This window comes from Misgurnus anguillicaudatus, chromosome 10 (assembly GCF_027580225.2).
Source record: "Misgurnus anguillicaudatus chromosome 10, ASM2758022v2, whole genome shotgun sequence".
Taxonomy (NCBI): Eukaryota; Metazoa; Chordata; class Actinopteri; order Cypriniformes; family Cobitidae; genus Misgurnus; species Misgurnus anguillicaudatus.
In genome coordinates, this window is record NC_073346.2 from 2,704,599 (window position 1) to 2,726,951 (window position 22,353).

At 37.8% G+C, this 22,353-nt stretch overlaps 1 protein-coding gene across 1 annotated transcript in view; it reads right to left on the bottom strand.

Moving 5' to 3' along the window:
* Positions 1-21,915, bottom strand: part of wdr26a (WD repeat domain 26a) — a 34,525-nt gene extending 12,610 nt beyond the window's left edge. Inside the window, exons 1-6 of the mRNA XM_055212060.2 lie at positions 21,326-21,915; positions 8,995-9,094; positions 7,309-7,365; positions 7,091-7,227; positions 2,886-2,983; positions 2,351-2,507 (exon numbers count right to left, since the gene is read on the bottom strand). Coding sequence (XP_055068035.2) covers positions 2,351-2,507; positions 2,886-2,983; positions 7,091-7,227; positions 7,309-7,365; positions 8,995-9,094; positions 21,326-21,570 — 794 coding nt within the window. The 5' untranslated portion in view covers positions 21,571-21,915. The remainder of the gene's footprint in view (positions 1-2,350; positions 2,508-2,885; positions 2,984-7,090; positions 7,228-7,308; positions 7,366-8,994; positions 9,095-21,325) is intronic.
* Positions 21,916-22,353: the final 438 nt, after the last annotated feature.

Genomic DNA, 22,353 nt, shown 5'->3' on the forward strand with positions numbered 1-22,353 from the left:
GATTTGAAGTTCTTGAGAAACCATCAGAGCATGCAAGTAGGCTTAAACTTTTTATTGCAACAATATATCCTTGAATATCTAAAGAATAGATAAAAGCATGCATTAAAAGAATGAGAACCACCCCTTACAGCTAGCATTCTTATCAAAGGCATTCTCAGAGAAAATAACCCAGTTAAATGACTGCAAGAGACATGCTACCACTTCGTTTTGTTGAGGGAGAAGGCTGTACTGAACACATAATACCAATCACGTCACGGTCAGATCGGGTCCTTCATTTTCTCAATTTTTCACATTTTACTAGATGTAAGAATTTACTCTCGGACATGCACAATGCCTAATTCAACAGATTTAAAATCTACAGTAGCAAAAAAACTATGTGAACTCTTAGGAATTAACTGGTTTTCTACAATGATTTGCCATAAAATGTGATCTGATCCTCATCTAGGACACAACAATAGACAAACACAACACACAAATAATTCTAGTTTCTTGTCTTTTTGACAACACCCATTAAACATTCACAGTGCTGGAGGAAAATGTAAGTGAACACATAGACTAATTACTTTAATAAAAGCTAATGTGTGTCAGAAGGCCCTGAGGCACCCAAAATGTACAAATCATTTTTCTTTAAAGGTGGGGTGCACGATTTTGGAGCAACGCTTGGAAAGGGGAGTCGGGCAGAGAACCAAAACACATTTGTAGCCAGTGCCTGTGTTGCGTATAGGGCTGGGTATTGGCAAGGACCTCACGATACGATACGCGTCACGATACATGGCCCATGATACAATGTAACACAGTACGATACAATACGCTGCATGTTGCAATACATTGCGATACTTTTTCTTTTTTTTATAAAAAATGTTTAAAAATAGAGCTGAACCTTTTTTTTAAGCCAAAATGCTTCCACACAACGGCTTTGAAAGCTGCAGGTGTTTTTAAATTTTCTTCCATTTTCTCATTCCCGCTAACTTCGGAGACATTGGCCATATTTGACAGAACACTAAACAGCGACAACTACAGCAGTGGCAGAGGAGGTCATTTGATGCACACAGACGGATTTGATGGTTTTTTACAAATATCGATAGTAGAGATCAAAATATCGACACACTATTGTGGAAAAATTATCACGATAGTTAGCTGTATCGATATTTTTGCACAGCCTTAGTTGCGTATGTGTGGGGCGGGTCTATCAAAAGAAGATCCAGATTCCATTGGGGTAGGTTTGTTTAGGTGGTTTCAAATGTCAACATTGTCATTCAGAGATTGTGCACCCCGCCTTTAATTGCTCAAGTTTCCTACTTGGAATATTTCCAAAATTCACAAGCTTTGCAACCCTACTTAAGATGCATTTTAAGTCTTGGTGGATGATTGGTGGTAAGAAACTTCAGTGCAACTTCAGTAAAGGGGTGTTAAAGCTCACATAACACACACGGTTTCTACTCATCTCATGTAAATCCTAAGTACCTTGGGGCGGTTTCCCAGACAGGGATTAGTTTAAGACAGGACTAGACCTTAGTTTAATTAGGTAAAATAACTGGTTTTAACAAACATGCCTTACTAAAAACATTACTTGTGTGCATTTTGACACAAGCACGCAACACACATAAAACATTCTCCCACTATCTCTGGATAACTTATGGTTCACTAAATGTCCATGTCATTTACATCATATGCACTTTTGTGCCGGTTGCCAACATAATACAGACATTTAATGCAGTTTTACTTACCGCCTGTGACTCATGACCAGGTTGGGACTGCACCATTTCAACAAAATCCAGCGTTAAACAAACACACACACACACACACACACACACACACACACACACACACACACACACACACACACACACACACACACACACACACACACACACACACACACACACACACACACACACACACACACACACACACACACACACACACACACACACACACACAACTCTGCTACTACCCTGGATAAACAAACTACATCCATTGTTTCAATAAGGCTGGTTTACTTCTCCTTACATGCAAAAACACATTTCTTATTTCCTGCCATTGTTGAGTCTTGATATAAAACAAAGCTGTCGCGTGCAGTAATGCCTGTGACTTCTACTCGAAGCAACAACAATGCTAATGAGCGTCCTGACGTGTGGGTGTGCATTTCCGGGGGAGGTGCCCATGGGGTCAATGATACATAACAGGTACCCCCCAAAAAAAAAACTTTTTTGAAAGAGGCGGCATGAGTTTGGCCCAAAAATACACGCTCAACTGCTCTTTTGACACTTTAGCATGAGAATTACAACTCTTTTACTGTGTTAATAAGTCAGAATGCATGAAATAGCATTAAATCCCCTCTTTAATGTACCTGCTGCACATGTGGTCTATCAGCAGAGACACAGAGTCCAGCCCACTGTCCAGTTTGGTGTTGTGGTACAGACAGCGATCTCTCTGTAGCTCCACCGCCTGACGTAACAGAGTCTGCAGACGACGGGGTGGCAACATCACAGACGGGGGCAAGTATGCTGTGGCAATACATGAGGGAGAGAAACAGAGAGAGAGAGAGAGAGAGAGAGAGACAGAGATGGAGACCATAGAGGTTGTGGAGGGTTAGACTCAGTTTCATCTGACTTCAGCCAACAGGACAAAAACTGAAACGGATTTGACATTACGCAGGTCCTTCGAATTGTTTAGGTTACCCAGAATTCAGTTCGTCTCCTGAATAGGCTGAACTGAAATAAAACAGACCCAAACCCTAGCTGAAAAAAGAATTACATGAAACTATAAAAAAATTAAAAAGAGGGGGTGAAGAGGGGAGGAAGTGCAGAGAATTCATGTAAAAAGACCTGGTAATACAAACATTCAAACAGTTGACAGTCTTTACGTGGGTTAAAGTAACTCACTCTGTAGTTTGTCGAGGAGTTTGGATCGCGAAGCCGTCCCTTTGCCCTCCCACTCAGCTTTAGCACGCAGATCATCAGAATGACTGCACATCAGGTACCTTAAGTAGTCAACACACAGCATCGCACTGATCAACAGTCAATATACAGACACAGGAATACTCCACTTTCATAAAAAATATCCTGATTATTTACTCACTAACCCATATCATCAAATTTCGTTTTTTTTTTGTTGAGGGAAACATTCCAAGATTTTTGTCAATTTAACCTCTTGAAAAGCCCCCAACTCTGGCCCAAACCATGAAAAGACCTACTTTCACTAAAAGGGTTGTTTTTACTAAACTATTTAGAGTATAAGCATAACTATGGTATCATTAGAAAGAAGACACTTTGAGCTTAATTTTCCATAATTATTTTAAGGGAGCCTCTTATGGAACGGCTGAAATTCCACAAGGGGTCGTATTTGTTCCTCAGACGTTGCACAATAAACGTGACATCCGAATATATTCATTATAAATCATGAATGAAAAGTGAGATTCGAATGAATGTCCGTTAGTGAACTAATTGTATACACTATTTATATCGTAATTCGGTCAGAAACGTCAAGATTGTGAGATGAACAAATCGGTTTGGATTAAAAGGCTTGGATATTCCATTTCCTTGGACTTTTGGGGATTTATGAATTTTTTTTTGGACAATTTCACTGAAGCGGATAAAGGGAAGATTTTGAAGGTAAGCTAAAAATCATATTATGCTTTGTGAGTGTGCTTAATGGAATCCCCCAAGTCTAATGGTGCGTTTACACCAACCGCGGTAGAGGCGTGAAGCGCGAGTGATTTCAATGTTAAGTCAATGTGCAGACGCGTTGACGCGCGTCAGGAGGTCCCGCGGCGCGGAAGAGGCGTTTGGCGCGGAGCTGAAGACGCGTTTCCGCCTCATTCGCGCGTGAAGCTCGCGCGAATTGAGCGTTGTGCGCGGTACGCGCGAATGGTGCTTTTGTGCATTTTGCGGTTCACGCGAATTTGCGGCTGACGCTCGAGTTGAAAAATTTGAACTTTGGCGGAATTTCGTGCCGCGTTAACCAATCAGGAGCCTACTCCGCTCTACACACGCGAATGCATTCAAAGTGTTCAAGTGGCAAACTAGGCGCGGTAGACGCAATTTTGACGCCCAAAACGCGTTTGGTGTAAACTCAGCATAAGCTTTCCAACGATGTGCCGCATGACCGTATATTTTAAAGTTTTAATGCTTTAAAGTTACAATGACGTTATGCAGCCTTATGTGCAAGGGAGGGGGTGTGCCGTGTACGGCACAGTGTTCCTTATCAGGTTAAAAATGTAAAAAGATAGAGAGGCTGAAGTACATTTTAATAAAAAAATTTTTGCATAAACTCTTTTTTAATGCTAAAAATCTTAATGATAAATATGTGTGTGAAACCTAGAAATGCAATGATGCCAAGGCCACAAGTCTGAAGAAGTTATGTTTCACATTTAAGGTCAATAGGCCCAAAAATAGGTTTTTGTAAGGCTTGTGCCTTTTCTAAGTGCCAGTCAGCCCCAAAATAAATGTATTTTGTTTATATGCATACACGTTCGTTCTTATTACTATTTATCCTTATGTTAGCGTATAAAATGCAGTTTCCACACCAGGAAATAAAACGTCACACAAAGATTGTTGTATTCGTTATCTAATTGGCTACACGTTCTGTCTATCATTATTTTCCATTAAGTCATTGGAGGAATGAGCGAGTCAGATGACGTCACGATATTTGACAGCACTGTTTGGATATTATGTATTATACTCCCGCCTACTTTTTTGAACGCGAGTGTAATCTCATATACAAGTGTTACGATGTAAATAGTCCTCAGATTGTATATTATATTCTATAACAAGGTGTTTGTGCGAAATCTGGTGTAAACAATGGACAATATAGCTATATTTCACGGATTATACGCATTTGTGGACAAATATAGTCATTGGATTTTTTCTATAAGATGGTTTTCATGAGTTATTCACACATCTGAAACAGACTGGATTCGATTCGCGATTGTTATATCAACACAAAGGTAAGGAGTGCCGTTTATATTTAGCATGTTGTCATCTGGACTTCTGTCGCAAAATACTACATTTATCATGCTAGAGCATCTGTATCTTAAAACAGAGACCATGCTAAACCCCTAGACCTTTTAAACAATGTATAGTAATGTTAATATTATTCATGTTTGTAGACAGTAGGCTATTGTTAGCAGGGTTAAAAAAAAAACTGACGTCATCACCGCTAGTGCGCGTCGAGAGGTTAAAGGGATAGTTCACCCAAAAATGAAAACTCCGTCATCATTTACCTGTATAAATGTCTTTGTTCTGATGAACACAAAGGAAGATATCTTGAGAAATATTTGTAAACAAACTGTTTGTGGACCCCATTTACTTTCGTAGTATTCTTTTTTCCTACTATGGAAGTGAATGGGGCTCACAAACGGTTTGGTTATAAACATTTGTTTACGGTTTAAATGCATTTTAAAATTGCAGTTTCAACGCAGCTTCAAAGGGCTCCAAACGATCCCAAACGAGGCATAAGGGTATTATCCAGCAAAACCATTGTCATTTTCACCAAGAAAAATAAAAAATATGTACTTTTAAACCACAACTTCATATGCCAGCACAACCTTTCGTATCAAAAGGTCAAGACCATTTTAAATAATAAACTGACACAAAGACATTAATTAATATCATGGCACATACAACAACACCTGAACGGTCCTCTTTCTCCACACTTGTAAACACTGGAGTGGTTGTTTTGCAATACGTTATGCGTGACCTTTCGCCGTGATTACGCATTACGTAAGGTCGCGCTGGCACGTCACACAGCTAGTGCAAGACAAAAAGTTGTAGTTAAAAAATGCTAATTTTTTTCTTGGTGAAAATGACAATCGTTTTGCTAGATAAGACTTTTATCCATCATTTGTCATCATTTAGACCCCTATGAATTAGCATTGAAACTGTCATTTTAAACTGCATTGGAACTGTGGACTGTTGGGGTCCAATAAAGCCTATTAAATTTACATTTTCTCGACTGAACAAAGAAAGACATCAACAATTTGGATGACATGGAGGCGAGTAAATTATCAGGATTTTTTTATGAAAGTGGAATAATCCTTTTAAGGGACACTTCACTCATTTGCATTAAGCTTTGTACCATTAGAACCCCAGTCATGTTTTTGAATGGTCATGCCTCATTTCCTCAGTTGCCGCTGAGACAGGAGAAATACAGATTTCAGTGTTGCACTTCCTTCTTTCAATGATGTAAGAATCATCATTTTGCATCATTGAAAGCAGGAAGTCCAATATCTTTGTTGAGGGGGTGAGACTACAAACACCCATTTTCTCAGTCAAATAAGCACCAAATTCTAAATGTATGTAACATTTCGACTACAAATATGACGCACTTTCAATAAAGATGAATGTTTCTATGGATGAAATGCTCCTTTAACAGCTGCATTACCTTTTTAGGTTATTTCAATTGATGCTGAAGTCACAGCATTACTACGCTTACATTAGAGAATTAAAGAATAATATATTTGATGCACACATGTAAATTAAATGTTTTAAATCTGAATTGCAATAAAGTGGAATATAGGTTAAACATTCTCATCCTTCAATAACAACAATACATATATGCACACAAAACAAGCCAACCTGAAAAATAGTTATGATTGTGGGAAAATAAGCAAGTTGCTGTCTCACCCTAAGATGAAAGATATAGGTAAGGTTTATTACCTTTTGTTCTCTTGTGTGAGTTGGTGGCCATTTGTTTATGTTTGGGCCAAGGGTCGACTGTAGTAGGTAAATGTCAAGCATAAGGTATAAACCCATTTCTATAATAATGAAATGGTCTGAGTGAGACAGTGTGTGAGAGAGTAATGTTGATGGGGTTGATGGGGTTGGCAGGGTTACTTCCTTTCAATGCTTTGTTTAAAGTTGAATGCTTTGTTTTCTATTTAGGGTACTGCCCCTTAAAATGTGTATAAATGCAAATGAAGGGCTACTGTAAGTCAGACTTGATGACTTATGCTCATCGCTATCTGCAATAAAGACTACTGCTAGCACATTTCCTAATCTTGCATTTGGAACCAATTCAGTTTAAAATAAAATTGGAACTGAAAATGTTAAAATGAAGTGTAGAGTGTAGCTGGAGAGTCACGTAATACCCGCTGAGAATGTGGATCCGCTCGGTGTTATACTTCAGAGGGGTGAGCTCGGCTCGGAGCACCTGTAGAGCCTCCAGGACCTTCCCATCCTCCAGATACTCCAAATACTTCTGCTGCAAGAGCAAGAACTTCATCCGCTGACCAAGACGAGAAAAAAAAAATTATTAGGATGTTCCCAAAGTGACGGTGGAGATTTCTGAAGTACTCTGAATAGTTACCACAACAGCGCCGGGTGAATGCATGAGTGCTTTCAACTCATTCAGATCGCTCTCAGCCTATTACACAAACAAAAGACAGATTCACAAGTTAACAAACTCTTATTTGCAACTTCAGTTAGCTGTGACCCAAATGACAATAACACACAAAAAGGACAGCACACGTGGATTGTGCAGATCTGTTACTAGGTCTAAAATGATTAATCATACCTCATGCAGAAACAATTTTAAAGTCCCCCTGTGGCTGATAAATGTATTCCCTAAAACTGATCTTTGAGCATCACATAGCACGTGTAAATGTTTTTTCCTGTGGAAGTCAAATCGACTGTGCATGTATGCATACACATAAAAAGAAACAATACTCCAGGTTTTACACCTATTTTTACTAGATGTAAGAATTTAGTCTCAGTATATTTTAATCTCAATAAAACATACTACTGAATAGACTCTAGACTCAATAGAATTTAGTAGTGGTGTACGGATCAAGACCCACGGTTCGGCTCGCATGTGATTCGCGAATTAATACGCAAATTTAAATAGGGAAAGTTTATCATTTGTAAGTGTTTCAAAGGTTTGCAAATGTTATAAGTTGCGGAAGTGTAATTGCGGAAAGGGCAGGGAAGAATTTTCTCTTAATTGACGAGTTATCTCGTCAATGGCGGGGAAAGAGTTAAAAAGTGCTAGCACGTGCGGTTGAATGTGTCCGGTCCAGCTTGAGTCAGACGTAATCATCCTTCAAAGATCAGAACTCTTGATGTGTAAACTTCAGAGAGTTGCGCTACTCTCTCTCATACTGTAGTGTATTAAAATACATTTGGCTAATAGAGCAATGAAAAACAACGTAACGTTTTTAAGCGGGACGGCTCTTTATGCTGCGCCGTTTGTAATTCGCCCTCTGTCTGTGTGTGTGCGCGCGTTCAAGGGGACTCCGTAGTGCACAAACGGAGAGAGATGCAGTCTGTGCATATTTAGCCTTAAAGAGACAGTAAGCTCAATTAACCTACTTAAATCTGTCTCATTAATGTTAATCAAACAACCCAAGACGAAGAGAAAATCACTTCCGAAGCTTTAAAAAAATAATAATAATTTTATAATATAATAATTTAATTAATACAATAAATGCAGTGTTATTATTAATTTGATTTCTGTACCTAATGATTTTAGGCCTTACATAATGTGCAACTTTGTTCTTTTTTATAAATGTTTGTAATTTCTTGATATTTCTTGTTATTAGATTTTTCCCATACTATTTTTTTGCTGATCCGAAAAATGATCCGATCCGTGCCTCAAAAACCGTAATGTGATCCGAACCGTAAGTTTTGTGATCCATTGCACCACTAGAATTTAGTCTAAAAAAAATTTCACATTTATTATATTGTAAATCTACATTTACAATAATTTTTGTACCATAACAGTACCATTATGTACTATTACTCTACTATGATAGCACCATGGCATTCTTTGAAATGTAAATACTCTAGTACATAAAGCTGGTAATTATTCAGTTTAAATCATCACTATGTCATCGTATTTTAATCTGATGCCATCACTGTGCTGTAATACTTTTTGTAACGATATGTCGAAAGTATATAGAGGCAAGGTTTGTAAGCAAAGGATTCATTTGTGTATCATCTGCATGTTCTTTAGGAGTTCCACGATTCCTCAATATGCCACAAAAAGACTCTCAGCCTTTTCCCACTCTCCCTCCATCACGTGATTCCGGAATTTGGTAGCAGCAGGATGCTCAAGTCTACAGCCGGATTCCTGCATCAACAGGTCCACGGTTTGACTAAACAAAACAAATGTTTATGTGTTAATGGATGAAATGACTCAATACTTTATTTCTTCACACACAAACAGAGCTTCAATATCCTAGCAACGTGTCAGTTCTGATTCAACACAACAATTACCATAGCAAGCAATTCACGAGTTTGAATTAACATGTACTCAAATATAAAATAAAAGAATAGTTGCCGTGCTGTCTGAAAATATTAGTCCAAACCCAAAGTACTCCCCCCTGCTTAACTGCAATATATATATATATTCTCTATAAATGCCCATCAGAAGAGCTGATTGTATGACGCAAAACTCGCGAGGAAGTACGTTGAACGTACGACGGTAAATTAACGTATACTAGATTATAGTGAATTAAATGTGTAACAGGAACAGCTGTAGCACTTTCATGCACTCTACATATCAATTAGCCTTGATACAACACAAATAAATGATACAACATGCATCTATCTGCACAAAATACAAGACTTAGTAAAGTTTAGCTCCCGTTGTGGATGCGCACCTCAACCATAACAGTATGCTTTAAAACGTGTCCAGTAAAAACAAAAACAAAAAAGTATTTATAATTGCCAATAAAGGAACAGTACCTATTATGGCCTTTTTACGAGATGTAATATAAGTCTTAGGTGTGCCCAGAATGTGTCTGTGAAGTTTCAGCTCAAAATATCATTTGTTATAGCATGTCCAAAATGCCCTTATTTGGGTGGGAGCAAAACCACACTGTTTAAGTGTCTGTACCTTTAAATGCAAATGAGCTACAGCTCTTCAGCTTACATGTATTGTATTGTATTGTGAAGAGTTTGGGTTGTATGGCAAAAATAACATCGTTGTTTGTCTGACTTTCTTTCAGCAGTCTGTAAAATGAATGTCTCCAGTCTTTGTTTACCAGATCTATGTACATTTACAACAATCAGCACTGGTGTCAGTAGTGTCTTATAAAATTATGTATATAAATACACACCCCTGCATGTATAATTGTAATCACTTACTATACACAGTACACATATATATGATGGAAACAAAAATTATTATTATTTTGCAAATGATTAGTCGTGATCGATCATTTTGCAGCCCTAGCACTTTTTAACTCTTTCCCCGCCATTGACGAGATAACTCGTCAATTAAGAGAAAATGCTTCCCTGCCCTTTCAGCAATTACACTTCCACAACTTATACAACCCGGAAGTAGCGCCTCACGTGAAAGAGAAAGAACTCAGTGTATGTTTTAAAGATCACTCTATCAAAAGTCCTTTACAAAAATGGAATTATCTCAGCTTTTTGCTCAAAATTTGGTGTTTTTGAAGAAACCTACCCATATTTGAGAGGTGCTAAAAAGAGAACTAATTAGGTAGGATAAAACTTTTTTTTGTTTGAAAGCAGAGGGTCTGTTCTTTCATTTGAGATATTGATTGTTTATATATTTAAAGAAGAACATTTTCTGGAAGGCATTAAACTTTTGTGAAAATCATGAATTTTTTTTAAAAAACGCTGACGGGGAAAGAGTTAAAGTACATGTCTACACATGAATAGTCTTATTTCGGGATTTCTTTAGCTATAATATGTGGAAAATCTAATTTAATAGATGTTTAGTTTTTTAATTAATTGGTTGATTAAAAAAATCATCTGATTAATCAATGTAAATAAACATTAGTTGCAGCCTAACTGAATAGTTTTCAATGCAACCCTAATCAAAACAAAGACAATACTGACACCATAATCAGTACATCAAAACACCACTGACAATGTCATCCAAACAAAAAACACCATTGACACCATCATCAAAACATTAAAACACCACTGACACTGTCAACAGTGTCACCAAAACAGCACTGACACTAGGGCTGGGCAAAAAAAAAGATTTTTCGATTAATCGTTTTTTTAAATGTGGTCGATTCAAAATCGATTCTTAAAGAGCAGAATCGATTTTTTCTTTCATATTTATTTCCGCAAAAATTGAATGTTAGATTAACGTTAATCTAATTACTAGTCTTCTTCACTAGATGTCACCCTCTTTTTTGCTTTGCGCAATGTTACCAAGGAGCAAGAGGCAAGCCTGTCATTCATTCATTCAGTGCTTAAAATGGCAGTTTAGGGTGCTTCATAGACGTTGATGCCATCTTCACATAAAAAGTCAGAAGTATGGAAGCTAGGGATGGGCATTCGACTAAATTTTTTTAGTCGATTGTCGGGAGAATTAACGATCGACTATCGATTAATCATTAATATTTTTATAATAAAAAATAATTATTTAACTTTTATAATTCAAAAATGTTGAATACAAAAATACAGCGTGTTTTCCTCCATGAGACCTCTATTACAAGATCAACTTGTGGCAAAAAGTTAAACTACATTTAGTTAGACAAACTGAACATATGCGCGCTTGAATATGCGGTGCTCTAAAGCAGCGGAACCTGCAGCTGCGAACCGCATTCTTAAACAGAGACCTCATTTGTTCCAAAAAATCATGACCTCTTCATGATTCTTTTTTTAAAATCAAAACGGAAGGTCACAGATAACGGAGTATGGTATCAAATATTGCACCCTGGTGGTAAAATGTTGAATTGCTGCCACACAGTGAAATTCATTTAATTGCTTCAAGACACACGCTACGCTAGGCAACGCAACCTGCATTAGATAAAAAAGTATTTGATTAATCAATAACAAATTAACGTCATCGACTGAATTCTTAACAATCAATTATCGATCGTCAATTAATCATGCCCATCCCTAATGGAACCATTTTAGATTTCTCAAGCAAGATGACGACGATAGTGTTGTGGCTTTTAATTTCTTTTTATTAATTACCCACTTGTAAACTGCTGTTCACTGTTTTTTTTTTATTATTAATGTAGTATTTGTATTAAATCTATATTCATTGATTTGGATCGAGAATCGAGTATAAAAACCGACCCGAGAACCAGAATCGAAAATTGAATCGAGAATCGAAATCAAATAGATTTGATTGGTCGATGAATCGACCTGGAACATCTGAATCGACACCCAGCTTTAACTGACACTGTCATCAAAACATAAAAACACCACTGGAACCATCATCAAAACACCACTGAAACCATCATCAAAACATAAAAAACACCACTGACACGGTCATTAAAACACCACTGACAATGTCATCCAAACATAACACCACTGACACCATCATCAAAACAGTGTCACCACTGATAGTAGGGCTGCAGCTATCGATTCTTTTTGTAATCGATTAATCTAGCACTGAATCGATCGATTAATCGAGTAATTGGATAAAATTTTTGTGTGTGTTTTTAAACAACCAAAACAAATAATGCATAACGAAAATGACATGGCTGTAAAATGTTAAAGCATTTGGCTTTTATTTCTAAAACAAAACAGAGGTATTGGCATTTGGCTGCAAAAAATAGCCTATTTATTTCCATTTTTACCCATTTAGTGTTTATAAGTGCCAGTGCCAACAATTAAGCACTTTAATTTATTAATATGCACAACAGGTTTCATGCTGTAATCTAGCCCTTACATCAAAGTAAATATCTGGTTAATGTACATTTCTACACCTGCAGCATTTACCATTACTAACAAATAATATATCATTTCTGGGTTGAGCCTATTTGCTATAGTAACAACCTGTGTGTGTGCGCGCACGTGCACACACACACAAACACACACACACACACACACACACACACACACACACACACATGCACGCGTGCTGCGCATGAGGAAGAGTGACACCCCAGTCAGACGTTCAGTTGCTTCATTGCATTTTGTTACGGCAGAAATACATACATTACTTTTCAATAGAACGCTGCATTGGGTTTGCATCACTTGCATTGCGGTGCATTTAAGGTTAAGAATCCGTTCGAAAAATCATAACATCACGTCCCGCTCTATACAGTGAATGCATGCAGCTGAAATTATTGTTGCGTGACTACATAAAAGTTTAAGCATATGTGATGCATTACGCGATCGGTCTGACTCGCGTGAGAGAGAGACAAGGGTGCATGAATGTGTGTGAAGGGGTTCTTTTTTAAGCTTCTCTCTTGCAATTGACCGTGAATACGTTTACTACTTAAAAACATCAAAGCTAAACATCATATCTAGTCAAACCGCATAACGACATCGCTACAAATACAGTATGGGATTAAAATCAGCGGAAGCTACGTTACCTTGTTTCAGAGACGCTTGGTGACACACCAGTGGATGTGTTTCATTCCTGCAAGCCATCCGTTTTCATTTCAGATGCTGAATGTAATGTAATGATAAGAATAATGATCCCAAACTTTAGACTTTCTCTCTCTCTGCCGTTTATGGACATATTTACTCTCCGCCATCGCGCCAACTAAATTCAAAATGTATCACGCGCTATGATGTGCTTCCTGAACATTGAACAACGGTCCGTGTGAATCAGATCTCGGCGCGTGTAGTGTGCGTCATATGAATTTAACGAGGCTTCTAGGCAGAATTTTTGCCTCGAGGAATTTTTTGAATCGAGTTAATCGAGTAACTCGATGAATCGTTGCAGCCCTATCAACAGTGTCACCAAAACACCACTGACATGGTCATCAAAGCATTGAAACACCACTGACACCATCATCAAAACAGTGCCACCACTGATACTGTCAACAGTGTCACCAAAACACCACTGACACAGTCATCAAAACACCACTGACACCATCATCAAAACACCACTGACACAGTCATCAAAACATAAAAACAACACTGACACCATCATCAAAACCGTGTCACCACTGATACTGTCAACAGTGTCACCAAAACACCACTGACACAGTCATCAAAACACCACTGACACCATCATCAAAACACCACTGACACAGTCATCAAAACATAAAAACAACACTGACACCATCATCAAAACCGTGTCACCACTGACACGGTCATCAAAACACCACTGACACAATCATCCAAACATAACACCACTGACACCATCATCAAAACAGTGTCACCATTGACACAATCATCAAAACACCACTGACACGGTCATTAGGGGTGTAACGATTAACCGTGCAAATGCGCGTTTTCTCAATGAATGAATTTGAATGAAATACGGTGAAATCCAGGCACATCCGAACGCCAGGGGGCGCTCCCGAGCAGAAACTCCCTTTGTGCCACAGAAGAAGTAGCTTTACGAATGCTATTCCAGGAAATGTCTACAGGAATATTTATATCACTGTTCTTCAAATTGTTTCAGGTAGAGATCGACCGATACTCATTTTTTTTAAACCGGTGCCAATAACAAATATTTGGATGCTCATGTGCCCGATAACCGATATGCTAAACCGATTTTTATTTACTGTTATACTTCTGTTTAATAATAATTACTACTAATTACTGAACTGAACAAACCCTTATAATAATAATAATCATCATCACAATCACTCCCTCTTTGCATACAAAGTAATAAATAGAGGGGTCTGAAAGAGTGAAGAATAATATTAATTTAATGAATAATGTAGAAACTACACAGCAAATTTAGCAGAGTTAAAATTACGGTGTTAATGGAAATATAAAGAGTTTGGAGTTAATTTAACACTGGATTGAGTTAAAACGATTTTATTTAACTCTATAAAAATAAAGAGTTGGTGTCAAAACAGAGTGTTACCACTTTTTTTACAAATCAACTCCTACAGTGTTTTGTTAGTGGAGTTAGGGTGTTAAATAGAGAAGACCTCCCACTTTTTAAAGCACACACTGAACCGTGTTTTTGGATGATGCAGTTCAAGCAGAAGATCATCTCTTTTACTGTAAATGGTAAGTAAATGTTCAATAAATAACATTTTGATCAATAATATTTGTAAGTTGTGAGGTGTTATGTTTTATATTGCTGTTAGTATCAAGTTTACCATTAAGTGTCATGTGTTATTGTCATTATATGAATGCAGCAGTTGAGTTTAGGTCTTAGCTTCAGATGGAGCAATTCATACTCGTATAATGTTTTTGGGAGTTTTTTTTTTGGTGTTTTTTGCTTTATATGCTGTTTAAGTTTAATATACATTTTTTTTAATCCATTAATGTGTGCAGGAGATTTGCTTTGGGGACTTTAGAGGAGCACAGATATAGGCCTACATGAAAATTTCTTCAGACGAAGAGCAATTTTATAACAAAGTGAGTATTTTGTGCAAAACATAAATTGTTTTTTTGCATTTTGTATTGTTTTTTAATACTGAAATTTCCCCTTTTATTTTTGTTTTATTAACAGAAAAGTTCAATATCCAGTCTGAAGGTCTGACCGTCGAGGATCATATCACCTTCTTACAGCTACTGGTTCATCATATTCTGCTGTTAATATGTGAAGACCAACATGGATTTTGGATTAAAATTAAGTCAAACTTGTTTGTATGAACTGAAGCATCCCATAAACTGTGTTTACTGTTGTTATACATTGGGAATGTGCTTTTTAGTTGTCTCGGATGTTAACATGTTAATTTAATGAACACTTAAATGCATGATACATTGAGGACAATTTTTCTGTCATAAATAAATGTTGATCAGATTACATTTTTAAAAAATCATTAATAGTTTTAAAATGAGAATGATAGATTATACTGCTGTATTGTTACATTTAAAAAACTGTTTAAAATAAAGTTTTTTATCCCCAAAGTACCTTAATATGTTTCTGTCTTTACATTTACCTTATTAACACCATATTAAAAAAATATAACACTACATTGGAGTTAACAAATTACACAGAGGGAGTTAATTTTTAACAAATAAAAAATATTTAACACTGATTAGTGTAAATTTATAGTTAGATTTTTAACTCTGTATAGTGTCAATTGCTAACACTTTAAAAGAGTCAACGTGCCAACACTTTCAAAAGTGTTAAAATAACTCTATTGGGAGTGGACCCCATGAGACACTTTTAAAGTGTTGAAATTAACTCTTATAGAGTTATTCTGAGGTTCCAGATTTTGCTGTGTATATTCCCAATACATGGACCATTCCAAACACCCCTATCATTTCGTCAGAAATGGACTGATCCAAAGTTTGGCAGCGGTTGGCAGCGGGAGAGAGAGAAAACTATAGCGGAATTGGCTGCTTGTTATACATAGTTTATAGAGTAAAACAGGTGGATTAAGTGCCTTTTTTTGAATAATATGGTTGTTTTGACCAGCAACATGTAGCCTTCAGCAGTCCAACAAGTAGTTGGCAAAGAGGTTTTACAAATAATATCACTGACTGAAATACTACATTCAGGAAAGTAACAAACAAAACGGCTTATACATCACTGAATTTCTTAACTGGTAATGTTATTTGATGTCAGAATAATTCATATTTTGTTGTTATAGCTTATGAAAATGGCTGTTGACAGCGCTGTTATCTATGCATTTACTGTATCACGCATTAACTGTATCAAACTGTGACCGCTTGCGGAGGTAATAAATAATTAATTCATATCCACAGACATATATATAGATATTTTAGCAGAATAATGTTTATCTGGTAAATGTTAATATAACTTAGGGTAAATCTTGTTAAAAGCTTCAGCCTTCAACCCCGGTAAGTGAACAGCACGTGATTTTGTGAGTTCGTCTCTATTCTTGGACAAACTGCATACATTGCTTTTAATATATCAACTTATTTAACATAACATACATTAATGCACAAATAAGATGTGTTATAAATGCCTCAGATGCAAAGTAAGTATACTCAAAGTCCTTTTAATGAAGTCGCGTCACTCCGCCGTCATATCTGCTGTGCACAGCGCTGCTGTGAGCTCTTCTCCTCAGATGCGTCCAGCGCGCAATTCTCAATTCTCTCGTTTATCGGTCAATCCGATATCACAAACCCGATATCCGATCATCGGAAAATGCTCAAATATCGGGTGAAATATCGGAAAACAGATATATCGGTCGATCTCTAGTTTCAGGTATTTACATGATAATAAAGAATATTTTAAATGATTTTGTTTAACAAGTGTTGCTTTTTTAAATGCACGTTATAAACGACTCCGACTTGTTACGATTTTAGACTGATAAGGACTTCCTACTGACCAAATGCCGTAGTACACGCACAAGCTAGGGATGCTCATATCAGTTAATTTTCCCGACCGACAACCGTAGCTTCTAAACCGAACATTAACCGTTAACTTATAAGATTTTAATATGAAATTGTCATTTAGTAAAAATACAGTTGACGGTTGTATGTGAACTAGTAGAAACAAAAGATTTAATTTGAACGTGCAAACAGCAGCGACAGATCAACAACAGAACCAGGATTCATACATTATATTCACGCAACATTACCTTATTAAAAAGCACGCAATCAGTCCAGAGGATTAATATCCAAAAAGGGCAGATTGTCTCCGTTTCATCTACCACAGTGGTCATTTCTAAAGCAGGATGGTTTTCAGAAAGTTTTGTTTTTGCTTCGTCTTTCTCCGTTTTTGCAAAAAGAGAGATGTTTATAGAGCATGTGAGCGGAGCGGAATAGTAATATTTCCATCAGAGCGCAGAGCGCATTTTCGAAGTTTCCGGTCCGCTCGCTCAATACGCTCAGCACCGCTCGCTCATCCCAGTATGCCCTTTGGTAATTTGATAATTTGAGAATCTATAGCAATAAGTTATGGAGTTCAAATATTGTTTTAATGAAGTCACCAGCCTTATATAGAAATGAAAGAAATGAAAGATGACAGAATAACTGTAGCGTCGTCTGCATCTAGATGCAGTTTTAAAGATGAAAATTACTTAACTGATCAACACAAATACAAAGCGCCATAATATAACTGATTGCTTACCAGCATTAAAACCACTTAAAATAAAAACCTTTATAGTTCTCCGCTCCGTGGATGAGAAAGCTTCAGCCAAAAATGCCGGTGCCTTTAGTATTAACTGACTGAACACTTGACTCTTCCATGGACATTTAGATATTAATTTTTTTCATCAACAGCATGCGTGGAACATTATGAACATTGATGATAATCTGCCGACTCGACTGATTCAGCACGTCCTCTATTTTACAGAGTCCGCTTAATTAACGGCTTTTCATTCGGTCCGCTTGAGCTAAACATTTTTGTTCTGTAAATTGCTCTCGCGTAGGCTATATTTCTACATATTTTCGACCAAGTAACACTCGGGATAAAATGTAAGTTGTTTTAGATAGCATTTAAGCTTCTGAAATGTTGACAAATCAGTCTGACTAAAATGATCTATCCAGATGAATTTAGCCAAAATAATGATTTATTCGTTTTCATACTATATTAGATACACCTTAATTTATCTACTAATATACTATTGAAAATGCCATAAATAAATACTCATGGCCTTCTGTATTGCATTCGTTTTGTACATTTACAGGTTCATAAATACTGTCTAATTTTAATTTCCTTAAGACACAGCTGTGTTCTGTATTTACTGATGCACTGTAAATTTGCACTTAAAAAACCTCTTGTTAAGAAATTGTTCTTCAACTTATTTTAGTTTTTTCAAATAATATATTTACATAATAGTATAGTTTGTTAATTTTTTTCTCATAAGGGGAACGAATTATTATAATATTTCGTAATTACTTATTACATTTATTATTACTTAAAATTGTGATTTAGTAAAACGTGGATGTCGTGGAAACAATTTGTTAATTTGAATTATATCCGGAGCTCCGTATCAGTTAAACTAGGTCTAATAGCCAACACACAACTGTACATAACTGCAATTTATCAGCTAATACTTTAATTAAATGCAATTATCCAAGAACGTCAGTACAGAAAACAATTAGGCTTACTAAATTTTTTTTTATGTCGGAGCGGGATCTGAGCGGGAATTGGTTTATTTGCGAGCGTGACTGAGTGGAACGCTTGAACAGCAGAGCGGAATATTTAGCGGAGCGTCACGCCGCTCTGCTTCGCTCACATGTTATGGACAGGGTCAGAGCAGAGGCCATCAGCGAACGTCTGTCCGGATGTGCGCGACACGGACCGCGTGTCTCCGTTCAGCTTCCAAACACGCATACAAATGATTTCTCATACAAATGATTACTTTATCAGACCGTCAGGGCAGCAATAATTTGTGTCATTTACAGGACATTCACAAATTAGAGATAGAAAAGTGGCGAAATGTCTGACGGCTCATGACGACAAGCACCATGTATTAACAATTTTTTTTATTTTAACTGATAATGTTAATCGGTCATAAATTCTTACCTTCGGTTAACGGTTAAACGGTCAATGTGAGCATCCCCAAGCTGTGCATGAAACAAAGAATCGCAGCCTTGCGATTCAGAATCGATTTCAGACAGGCATTTTTAATGGGACACACGGTTGAATCGTTATATCCCTAACATCCCTAACCCCACTGGCACCATAATTTAAAACAGTGTCACCACTGACACGGTCAACAGTGTCACCAAAAAAACCACTGACACGGTAATCAAAACATAAAAACATCACTGACAGCGTCATCAAAACATAAAAACACCACTGACACGGTCATCAAAACATAACAACACTGACACCATCATCAAAGCACTGAAACACCACTGACACCATCATCAAAACAGTGTCACCACTGATACTGTCAACAGTGTCACCAAAACACCACTGACACGGTCATCAAAACACCACTGACACCATCATCAAAACACCACTGACAATGTCATCCAAACATAACACCACTGACACCATCATCAAAGCATTGAAACACCACTGACACGGTCATCAAAACAGTGTCACCACTGATACTGTCAACAGTGTCACCAAAACACCACTGACACGGTCATCAAAACACTACTGACACGGTCATCAAAACATAACACCACTGACACCATCATCAAAGCATTGAAACACCACTGACACCATCATCAAAACAGTGTCACCACTGATACTGTCAACAGTGTCACCAAAACACCACTGACACGGTCATCAAAACACCACTGACACCATCATCAAAACACCACTGACAATGTCATCCAAACATAACACCACTGACACCATCATCAAAGCATTGAAACACCACTGACACGGTCATCAAAACAGTGTCACCACTGATACTGTCAACAGTGTCACCAAAACACCACTGACACCATCATCAAAACACTACTGACACTGTCATCAAAACATAACACCACTGACACCATCATCAAAGCACTGAAACACCACTGACACCATCATCAAAACACCACTGACACCATCATCGAAACAGTGTCACCACTGAGACAATCATCAAAACACCACTGACACGGTCATCAAAACATTAAAACACCACTGACACCATCATCAAAACACCACTGACACCATCATCAAAACATAAAAACACCACTGACACGGTCATCAAAACACCACTGACACTGTAATCAAAACATAAAAACATCACTGACAGCGTCATCAAAACATAAAAACACCACTGACACGGTCATCAAAACATAAAAACATCACTGACAGCGTCATCAAAACATAAAAACACCACTGACACGGTCATCAAAACACCACTGACACCATCATCAAAACATAAAAACACCACTGACACGGTCATCAAAACACCACTGACACCGTCATCAAAACATAAAAACACCACTGACACCGTCATCAAAACATAAAAACACCACTGACTCGGTCATCAAAACATAAAAACACCACTGACACCATCATCAAAACATAAAAACACCACTGACACCATCATCAAAACATAAAAACACCACTGACACCATCATCAAAACATAAAAACACCACTGACACCATCAACAAAACATAAAAACACCACTGACACCATCAAAACACCTCTGACACGGTCATCAAAACATAAAAACACCACTGACACCATCAAAACACCACTGACACCATCATCAAAACACCAATGACATTGTTATCAGAACATAAAACACTACATAATATAAAAAGCACTGCATAATATAAAAATATACACACAATAATTAAAATATAAGAACAGTACTGACACCATCACACAAAACACCCCTGAAAACACTACTGACACTGATCATCATAACATTAAAATGGCACTGACATCATCAACAAAACATAAAAACATTGAGACCATACAACAAAATAAAACCTCTACTGACACCATCACGAAATCACCAAAGCACTACTGACACACCACCACAACAATAACAATAAGTTCATTAATAACTGACATCATCATGAAAACACCCAGAACACATTCGTCAAAACAAAAACACCGCTGTCAACAAGACTAAGTTACATCTCTTCTAACCTACCCGATAATAATCCAACAACAAGACGATGATTATAGCTAAGCTTTACTTACTTGAGTCCTAACCCGTGTAGATGTTGTCCTATAAGTCTGATCACATCCTCATCGGCCTGTGACAGTCGTTTCTTCTTCTTCAGGCCGGTATCTAAGGCCGGACTCTCGGTGGACGGCAGCCCATTATTAGCCGCGGACAGTAGCCCGTTGGAGTGCACAGCTCCCGCGGCGGATAACGAGGACTCTCCGTTCCGACAGGACACCTGCGGCTCCGGCTCTTGTCCTCCCGTCCCGTTGGCCTGCATGTTATGAAACGCGTCAAAAGTGTTGGATCTGTTATTAAAGCGGACGGATGAGCGCTTGTGGGGGGTTGGGAGAGCAGCCGCAGAGAGGCCCGTGATCCCGGCAGCAGACGCCCCGCTCTCTCCTGCTCCCTCCGCCGCCGAGCCTCGGCTTTTCTTTCGCGGGGGCGGCGAAGCTCCGCCGGTTTCCGAGTCGGACGAGGAGGACGCGGAGGCCAGAGTTTCCTCAACGGCGATGTCAAGAGTCGAGACGCCCTTCAGGCTCGATTTCAATGCGATTTGGGACACAACATCCCCCGCTATTCGCTCTCCGCTCTTGTTATTGTTTGTCAGAGAACAGCTGCAAGTCCATTATGGACGTCCGTGCGTGGTGACGTCACAGGAAGCGGCGCGACAACCTTGAACTCCCTGGTATAGGTGACGTCACACTACAGAAAACGCTCTTTCAGCAGCAGTGCTGTGCATTACAACAAGTACTGAGTGAGCATCCGTCAAGTTTCACAAATTTAGCATTGTATTTGTTGGTACTGAAAAAACACCATATTTTTTAACCATTCTATAAAATCTTTGGATTAGTTTGCATGTTTAAGGTATACTATAGATTTTTGTTCACAATTTTCACTTTAAGCAGATGGGATCGATCCATTCATTCTTTAAATCATCGTCATCTGCAGGGTCACAGGCAGGCAAGATACTCCCTGAAATTGATGGTCAGTTGTAAAATAAAAACCAAATCAAAGATTCTCCATCCTTTTTGGCTGTGGTGTAGTGGTGCCTGAAAAAGTG